The sequence below is a fragment of the Nerophis ophidion genome, linkage group LG19, assembly GCF_033978795.1.
Source record: "Nerophis ophidion isolate RoL-2023_Sa linkage group LG19, RoL_Noph_v1.0, whole genome shotgun sequence".
Lineage (NCBI taxonomy): Eukaryota > Metazoa > Chordata > Actinopteri > Syngnathiformes > Syngnathidae > Nerophis > Nerophis ophidion.
Genome location: NC_084629.1, coordinates 3744494 through 3754770, shown reverse-complemented (window position 1 = coordinate 3754770; position 10277 = coordinate 3744494). Strand labels below are relative to the sequence as shown.

Genomic DNA, 10277 nt, shown 5'->3' with positions numbered 1-10277 from the left:
CAGCCATCAGACTGTATAATGCATATGTTCCTTGACTGCACTTAAATGTAGAATATATGTAGAATATATTTATGCTATTCATATATTACATATTATATATATAATATATGATATATATATTATTTATTATTATTATTGTCTATTGTGAGCGAACTGTGGTGCTAAATTTCCCCCAGGGATCAATAAAGTACTTTCTATTCTATTCTATTCTAATAGAAAATCTCTCAAAGGGTGGTGAAAACTATCAAAATGAGGGTGGTCCCAAAAAGGAGGGATTTTTCAAATTGACTGTATCTGTTTTAAAAGTGCACCCCCTCCGGTCAACATATGAAATAACAAGTGTGTGTAAGAAATTTGAAATCCTCCCCTCTGGTCAACATATGCAATACGAAGTGTCTGTAAGAAATTGAAATGCGCCCCCTTTGGACAAAATTAATTGCTAATACACAATTAATATGTATATAGATATTATAGATAGGCATTTTTCAGAGGTCTCAAGAAGGTCAGAAATAAAAGAACGTGTGTGTTTTTGTATTTTTACCCTTCTTGAGACATTGAGGAAAAGTACCTTCCATACGAGGACCGGTGAACAAGTTAGAACATGAATCATGGTACCATATGAAATAACTAGTGTGTAAGAAATTTGAAATCCTCCCCTCTGGTCAACATATGCAATACAAAGTGTGTGTAAGATATTGAAATGCGCCCCCTTTGGCTAAAATTAATTGCAAAAACCAAATTAACATGTATATAGGTATTATAGATATAATATGCATCCTTCATACCGACAGCCATCAGACTGTATAATGCATAAGTTCCTTGACTGCACTTAAATGTAGAATATATGTAGAATATATTTATGCTATTCATATATTACATATCATATATATAATATATGTTATATATTATTTATTATTATTATTGTCTATTGTGAGCGAACTCTGGTGCTAAATTTCCCCCAGGGATCAATAAAGTACTTTCTATTCTATTCTATTCTAATAGAGAATGTCTCAAAGGGTGGTGAAATCTATCAAAATGAGGGTGGTTCCAAAAAGGAGGGACTTTTCAAATTGACTGTATCTGTTTTAAAAGTGCTCCCCCTCCGGTCAACATATGAAATAACAAGTGTGTGTAAGAAATTTGAAATCCTCCCCTCTGGTCAACATATGCAATACGAAGTGTCTGTAAGAAATTGAAATGCGCCCCCTTTGGACAAAATTAATTGCTAATACACAATTAATATGTATATAGATATTATAGATAGGCATTTTTCAGAGGTCTCAAAAAGGTCAGAAATAAAAGAACGTGTGTGTTTTTGTATTTTTACCCTTCTTGAGACATTGAGGAAAAGTACCTTCCATACGAGGACAGGTGAACAAGTTAGAAAATGAATCATGGTACCATATGAAATAACTAGTGTGTAAGAAATTTGAAATCCTCCCCTCTGGTCAACATATGCAATACAAAGTGTGTGTAAGATATTGAAATGCGCCCCCTTTGGCTAAAATTAATTGCAAAAACCAAATTAACATGTATATAGGTATTATAGATATAATATGCATCCTTCATACCGACAGCCATCAGACTGTATAATGCATAAGTTCCTTGACTGCACTTAAATGTAGAATATGTGTAGAATATATTTATGCTATTCATATATTACATATCATATATATAATATATGTTATATATTATTTATTATTATTATTGTCTATTGTGAGCGAACTGTGGTGCTAAATTTCCCCCAGGGATCAATAAAGTACTTTCTATTCTATTCTATTCTATTCTATTCTAATAGAGAATGTCTCAAAGGGTAGTGAAATCTATCAAAATGAGGGTGGTTCCAAAAAGGAGGGACTTTTCAAATTGACTGTCTGTTTTAAAAGTGCTCCCCCCTCCGGTCAACATATGAAATAACAAGTGTGTGTAAGAAATTTGAAATCCTCCCCTCTGGTCAACATATGAAATAACAAGTGTGTGTAAGAAATTGAAATGAGCTCCCTTTGGCCAAAAATGATTGCAAAAACAAAATTAATATGTATATAGATATTATAGATAAAATAAGCATTTTTCAGAGGTCTCAAGAAGGTCAGAAATACAAGAACGTGTGTGTTTTTGTATTCCTACCCTTCTTGAGACATCAATAAGAAAAAGTAGCTGCCATATGAGGACCGGTGAACAAGTTAGGACATAAATCATGGTCCCAATATGGAAAACCTTTGCATCTAATAGAGAATGTCTCATTTGGTGGTGAAATCTATCAAAATGAGGGTGGTCATAAAAAGGAGGGATTTTTCCTTATTCACTGTTTCGGTTTTAAAGGTGCTCCCCCTCTGGTCAACATATGAAATAACAAGTGTGTGTAAGAAATTTAAAAACGGCCCCTTTGGACAAAATTTATTGCGAAAACAAAATAAAGATGTATATAGAAACAAACCGTAATAACTTGAGCTAAATAATGACATTACATAGAATCTACAAACCAAAAAAATGAAATAGAAATAACTAATAGCAGTCTTTTTTCTCACAATGAGTCGACTTCTTTCTTATAAAATTGGGAACAATTTCTCATTAGTTCTGTTTCTGTAATACTGCAATATTTTCTCATAAAATTATTACTTTTTACTGCAAAACGCCGACATTTGTCATAAAATGCTGACTTTTATCACAAAATTGCCAATTTCTTTGTTTTTCTTGTGAAATAGTGACATTTTTTGAGTAAAATTTTACTTATGCCATGTAAAATTCCGTTTACTGTAATATTGCCAACATTTCAAAGTGTTCTTATAAAATTGTTACTTCTGTGGGGTAAATTTACGACTCTTTTCATAAAATGGCCAACATTTTAAGCTTTGTCTTGTAAAATTGCGACTGTTATTGAGTAAAACTCCAACTTTTATCATAACTTTGCACAAATGTTCAGTCTTTCCTTGTGACATTTTGACTTCAAATGACGACTTTCATTAAAAAACTGCCTAAATTCCAAGTTTTCCTTTTTACAATTGTGACCTTTTTCTTGTGTATTTATCCTTCTTGAGACATCAATAAGAAAAAGTAGCTGCCATATGAGGACCGGTGAACAAGTTAGGACATAAATCATGGTCCCAATACGGAAAACCTTTGCATCTAATAGAGAATGTCTCATTTGGTGGTGAAATCTATCAAAATGAGGGTGGTCATAAAAAGGAGGGATTTTTCCTTATTCACTGTTTCGGTTTTAAAAGTGCTCCCCCTCTGGTCAACATATGAAATAACAAGTGTGTGTAAGAAATTTAAAAGCGGCCCCTTTGGACAAAATGTATTGCGAAAACAAAATAAAGATGTATATAGAAACAAACCGTAATAACTTGAGCTAAATAATGACATTACATAGAATCTACAAACCAAAAAAATTAAATAGAAATAACTAATAGCAGTCTTTTTTCTCACAATGAGTCAACTTCTTTCTTATAAAATTGGGAACAATTTCTCATTATTTCTGTTTCTGTAATACTGCAATATTTTCTCGTAAAATTATTACTTTTTACTGCAAAACGCCGACATTTGTCATAAAATGCTGACTTTTATCACAAAATTGCCAATTTCTTTGTTTTTCTTGTGAAATAGTGACATTTTTTGAGTACAATTTTACTCGTGCCATGTAAAATTCCGATTACTGTAATATTGCCAACATTTCAAAGTGTTCTTATAAAATTGTGACTCTTTTCATAAAATGGCCAACATTTTAAGCTTTGTCTTGTAAAATTGCAACTGTTATTGAGTAACACTCCAACTTTTATCATAACTTTGCACAAATGTTCAGTCTTTCCTTGTGACATTTTGACTTCAAATGACGACTTTCATTAAAAAACTGCCTAAATTCCAAGTTTTCCTTTTTACAATTGTGACCTTTTTCTTGTGTATTTATCCTTCTTGAGAGATCAACAAGAAAAAGTACCTTCCATATGAGGACCGGTGAACAAGTTAGGACCGAAATCATGGAAAATGGAATGGAAAATGTCTCATTTACACCCCTGGTGGGGAAAATTGTCAAAATTAGGGTGGTCCCAAAAAGGAGGGATTTTGCAAAATGACTGTGTGTCGCTTTTAAAAGTGCTCCCCTTCTGGTCAACATATGAAATAAGTGTGTGTAAAAATTTGAAATGCTCCCCCTCTGGCCAACATATGAAATAACAAGTGTGTGTAAGAAATTAAAATGTGCCCCCATTGGCCAAAATTAATTACAGAAACAAAATAAATGTGTATAGAGAGAGACATACTGTAATAACTTGAAGTAAATAACGAAGATTAAAAAAACAATTACAGACACAAAATAAAAAAAAAAGTAAAATCAGTCTTTTTCTCACAATGTGTTGACTTTTTTTCTTTTAAAATTGGGAACAATTTCTAATATTCTTTCTTTTTCTGTAATATTGCTGTAACGATTCGCTGAGTTTGTTTGTGCACTTCCCTGTTTGTTCCGTTACCATGGTTTCTGATTCGTCCCACCTGCTCTTGATTATCGCGTCAGTGTTTAAGCCTGCCTTTTTCATTTATTCGTCCTCGTCTCGTCAAGTTTTGGCTACACGCTATCGACGACTTCGTGGACTCCCCTCTATGGTAACCGACTTTTTTGGACTTGCTAGTTTTCTCGTATAGCTCGCTGTTTTCCTAGCTCACATGCTAGCTCCTTGTTTTGCCAGTTGTACCTCGAGCAAGTGTTCTGTTTTGTTTCCCTAGCTCACACGCTAGTAGCTCTTCGTTTGCCTTTTCTGCCTTAGCACCAGTGTTTTTGTTCTTAGCCTGTTTTGAGTTTTAATAAAACATTATTTCTTACCTGCACGCTGTGTTCCCGAGCCCGATCTGCATCTTGAAAGAAGCACCACTCGCATCACGATGCCACGAAGACGTCACAATTGCAATATTTTCTCGTAAAATTAAAACTTTTTCATGCAAATTTATTGCCAAGTAAAATTCCGATTATCATCACAACGTTTCAAAGTGTTCTTTTAAAATTGCGACTTTTGTCGGGTAAATATACGACTATTTTCATAAAATGGCCAACATTTTAAGCTTTTTCTTGTAAAATTGCGACTTCTAACAGAGTAAAACTCCAACTTTTATCATAACATTGCACAAATGTTCAGTTTTTCTTGTGAAATGTTGACTTGCGTTGAGTAAAATGACGACTTATTATAATACTGTCTAAATTCTCAAATTTTTCTTATGAAAAGTTTTCTATTTGCATAGTATTTATATATATATTATTATTAATGTTGTAAATACAAATTTTTTACATATCTAGAAAAGGGTGGTCAGAAAGAGGGAGGCATTTTTCAGAGGTCTCAAGAAGGTATGAAATACATAAATGTGTGTTTGTGGCCGCAGATAAAGGTTGAGCACAGCCCCGTATCCCACAAGCCCTTGAGCTCCCTAAGGCTCCATTCGAGCGCAGGATCTCCAAAGAAGCGTGTGTTCACCCTTCACTGTGCTCGTTATTCCTCACAACATTGCACCCACGGCCATGTCTCCCTCTTCATAGCCCTTAACATTAACTTTCATTCACACCATGTACTCTCTTTACTCGCAACCATTTCCTTGCTATTTCTTATCGCCGTCCAAAAAGACCCAACCATGCTTTATTTACATTTCGTGACTCGAATACTGACCCAAGTATTAGGGATTTTGTTATTACAAGTGCTAACGCAGACAAACTATTCATTGTGTGCAAATGTTGATGTGATCGACTGATGAGCTGGTTCCTTGTTTCCTTGCTGGTCAGACTTTATTGCGGGTTATAAATCGCGTTTCTCACCTGGATGGTAAAAGAACGAGGAGGTGTTCCGACACTTTGACAGCCAATTTAGACCCTGAAATGGCGACAATGACACAAAAATGACGCTTGATCATCCTCATTTTCTTCGCCGGGCGGACACTCTAACCCATTCGGTCCGTTGAGCTTCTAAATCCGGCCCGTCGGACATTACCAAATCATTTTTTTTAGATCTTTGATATGGAAAGTGTAGCTGCCATGATGATGTCATTAGGAAGTCTTCAACTATACAAAATATTTAAATGCTTGGAATCTGCGCTTTTGGATGATACCGTCAAGTTCCATCCATTTTCTACCGCTTATTCCCTTTCGGAGTCGCGGGGGGCGCTGGCGCCTATCTCAGCTACAATCGGGCGGAAGGCAGGGTACACCCTGGACAAGTCGCCACCTCATCGCAGGGCCAACACAGATAGACAGACAACATTCACACACTAGGGCCAATTTAGTGTTGCCAATCAACCTATCCCCAGGTGCATGTCTTTGGAAGTGGGAGGAAGCCGGAGTACCCGGAGGGAACCCACGCATTCACGGGGAGAACATGCAAACTCCACACAGAAAGATCCTGAGCCTGGATTTGAACCCAGGACTGCAGGAACTTCGTATTGTGAGGCAGACGCACTAACCCCTCTTGCACAGCCATTCCTAAATAGCATGCTAGTATTGATTAGCTGGCAGCCATGGATTGACCAAATATCCCTGTTAAGCCCTCCAGCAAATCAATAAAATCAACATGGATGTTTGTGTATAGTCATGCCATTGTGCTGTTTTGTTTTAAGCATAGTATGGGAATAAGCGGTAGGAAATGGATGGATGGATAGATTTTTATCCGCCACAGAGCGCGTCCTTTACAGTAATGCGGACGTTGTACCGATCCGTTGTGGTGAAGAAGGAGCTGAGCCGGAAGGCAAAGCTCTCAATTTACCGTTCGATCTACGTTCCCATCCTCACCTATGGTCATGAGCTTTGGGTCATGACCGAAAGGATAAGATCACGGGTACAAGCGGCCCAAATGAGTTTCCTGGCTCTCCCTTAGAGATAGGGTGGGAAGCTCTGCCATCCGGGAGGAACTCAAAGTAAAGCCGCTGCTCCTCCACATGGAGAGGAGCCAGATGAGGTGGTTCGGGCATCTGGTCAGGATGCCACCCGAACGCCTCCCTAGGGAGGTGTTTAGGGCACGTCCAGCTGGTAGGAGGCCACGGGGAAGACCCAGGACACGTTGGGAAGACTATGTCTCCCGGCTGGCCTGGGAACGCCTCGGGATCCCCCGGGAAGAGCTAGACGAAGTGGCTGGGGAGAGGGAAGTCTGGGTTTCCCTGCTTAGGCTGTTTCCCCCGCGACCCGACCTCGGATAAGCGGAAGATGATGGATGGATGGATGGAGAGCGCGTCCTTGGTTTGCCCTTTTGTAGTTTCTTTGTTTATTTGATAAATATCATGTACTTACATTCCTGGCTGACTAGTCCCACATCATCCTTGCATCGAGGAAGCACAAACATCCACAGTCCTAGCCTGACAGAAAGATCCCAGCCTGATGGACAGAAAGTAAAAATCCTTAAATAGTAGCAGTGGTGATGAGAAACAGGTGGGAAGCAGAATGCAGAAATCCCAGACTGGGCGGTCGGCGTGGACTTGGGCTTGGCGGTCGACTTGGACTTGGGCTTGGCGGTGGACTTGAATTTGGGCATGGCGGTGGACTTGGACTTGGGCTTGGCGGTGGACTTGGCTTGGCGGTGGACTTGGCTTGGCGGTGGACTTGGACTTGGGCTTGGCGGTGGACTTGGACTTGGGCTTGGCGGTCGACTTGGACTTGGGCTTGGCGGTGGACTTGGCTTGGCGGTGGACTTGGCTTGGCGGTGGACTTGGACTTGGGCTTGGCGGTGGACTTGGACTTGGGCTTGGCGGTGGACTTGGACTTGGGCATGGCGGTGGACTTGGACTTGGGCTTGGCGGTGGACTTGGACTTGGGCTTGGCGGTGGACTTGGACTTGGGCTTGGCGGTCGATTTGGACTTGGGCATTGCGGGTGACTTGGACTTGGGCTTGGTGGTGGACTTGGACTTGGGCTTGGCGGTGGACTTGGACTTGGGCTTGGCGGTGGACTTGGACTTGGGCTTGGCGGTGGACTTGGACTTGGGCTAGGCGGTGGACTTGGATTTGGGCTTGGCGGTGGACTTGGACTTGGGCTTGGCGGTGGACTTGGACTTGGGCTTGGCGGTGGACTTGGACCTGGGCATGGCGGTGGACTTGGGCTTGGCGGTGGACTTGGATTTGGGCTTGGCGGTGGACTTGGATTTGGGCTTGGCGGTGGACATGGACTTGGGCATGGCGGTGGACTTGGACTTGGGCTTGGCGGTGGACTTGGACTTGGGCATGGCGGTGGACTTGGACTTGGGCTTGGCGGTGGACTTGGACTTGGGCTTGGCGGTGGACTTGGACTTGGGCTTGGCGGTGGACTTGGATTTGGGCTTGGCGGTGGACTTGGACCTGGGCTTGGCGGTGGACTTGGACTTGGGCTTGGCGGTGGACTTGGACTTGGGCTTGGCGGTGGACTTGGATTTGGGCTTGGCGGTGGACTTGGACTTGGGCTTGGCGGTCGATTTGGACTTGGGCTTGGCGGTGGACTTGGACTTGGGCATGGCGGTGGACTTGGACTTGGGCTTGGCGGTGGACTTGGACTTGGGCATGGCGGTGGACTTGGACTTGGGCTTGGCGGTGGACTTGGACTTGGGCTTGGCGGTGGACTTGGACTTGGGCTTGGCGGTGGACTTGGACTTGGGCTTGGCGGTGGACTTGGACTTGGGCTTGGCGGTGGACTTGGACTTGGGCTTGGCGGTGGACTTGGACTTGGGCATGGCGGTGGATTTGGACTTGGGCATGGCGGTGGACTTGGACTTGGGCATGGCGGTGGACTTGGACTTGGGCATGGCGGTGGACTTGGACTTGGGCTTGGCGGTGGACTTGGACTTGGGCTTGGTGGTGGACTTGGACTTGGGCTTGGCGGTTGACTTGGACTTTGGCGTGGACTTGGACTTTGGCGTGGACTTGGACGAGGTGGCCTTGCTGGAAGCTGCAGCTTAATCGGTCAAAAAACTGGAGGTGGGGGATGTGCTGGTCGCTGTGGCTTGGAACCGCACCGGGCAGAACCAACCCACAAGCTCCCAGCCCCAAAAACCAGATTTACAGACGTGACAGGAACTGATTTTTATTGTTTTTAACCCTTTTGAAATTGTGATAATGTTCCCCTTTAAGGCTGTAAAATGTGTTCTAAAAAGATTAAATAGATCCCCTCTAATAAAATGTGTTAAATTGCAACACACTACACAGGCCCTTGGTCCATTCTTCCACTATGTGTGTGTGTGTGTGCGTCCATGCGTGTGTGTGTGTGTGTGTGTGTAGAGTAATGTATCCGCAGATTTTTCCCATCCCTTCCAGCGGAAAAGAGCCGTATAGCAGGGCCGCCGCCAGCTGATTCAATCAAGTGTGTTACATTGTACACCCATAGGCAAGAAGGCGACTTGTATTTTAATTAATAATGTAATACCCCCGACTCAAAGCCATGGCCCCTGGCATTACCAGTTTTTTTTTTTTTTTTGGGTAAACACCGTCAAAATGCCGCTCAAGACGCTGAGAGCAGTTTTATACATCCTCCATTTCCAGTGAATGGATGTGTTTTATGTACATGTAGCAGCATTTAGGATACTTGCACGATGTCATGAAATCCAATATAAGAGCCGCACCCGGGAATAATTTTTGGTGATTTAACCCCCAATTTGAACCCTTGATGCTGATTGTTCATTTAACTGCTCCGCAACAATTTTTTTTCGAGGATTTTGGAAATAAAGGGAAGGTGAGTTTACCATGAAATACAGAAATGTTACTATTTTTTCTGGAAACAAAACCAGATGCTTTTTCTGGTGACAAAATAAGATTATTTTAGTCAGAGTCACACCGATTAACAAGACAAGTCTACTGTGCTAAACTTGAATGATTTACAAATTTGGCTCACGACTTGATGATATGGAAAAATGTTTTCCTTCCTGAAGATAAACCATTTGAGAAGCACTCAACTCACACATGCTTACTCCAAATTATCATTGATGCAGAACCAGCAGACAATAACCGATTGGAAATTCCCCCGACAGCTCGTACAGCAAATGAATATGTTTGTCTTGATACAAGGAATAACGTTAGCTAACTTAGCATCAACTTAAGACAATGATGTTGCCTAGCTAGCTAGGACTTCACTTACATCTCTCATTCCTGCTGCTTCTTCTCTGCTGTGGGCGAATAACTTTTTTAAATCCATCTAGGAGTTACAGTTTGAGTCAAATCAAAATCGAAATAATGTAATCAACAAATTGTTGTTGGCTAACGTTACCTACCTCTCTCTCTCCCTCAACTGAAGTCTCGATCCCCCCGTGAATAAATTACCATATTAATTAGCCATGTGCTCATTGTTTCATGGAG

At 41.3% G+C, this 10277-nt stretch overlaps 1 protein-coding gene across 1 annotated transcript; it reads right to left on the bottom strand.

The window, feature by feature from the left end:
- Positions 1-7593: 7593 nt before the first annotated feature.
- On the bottom strand, positions 7594-8806 carry LOC133538255 (uncharacterized; the record flags this gene model as incomplete). The annotated part of the gene is given in 2 exon segments (XM_061879681.1): positions 7594-7647; positions 7649-8806. Coding segments are annotated over 2 exon segments (1212 nt in total), but the record flags the coding sequence as incomplete, so codon positions are not given.
- Between the last annotated feature and the right edge of the window lie 1471 nt (positions 8807-10277).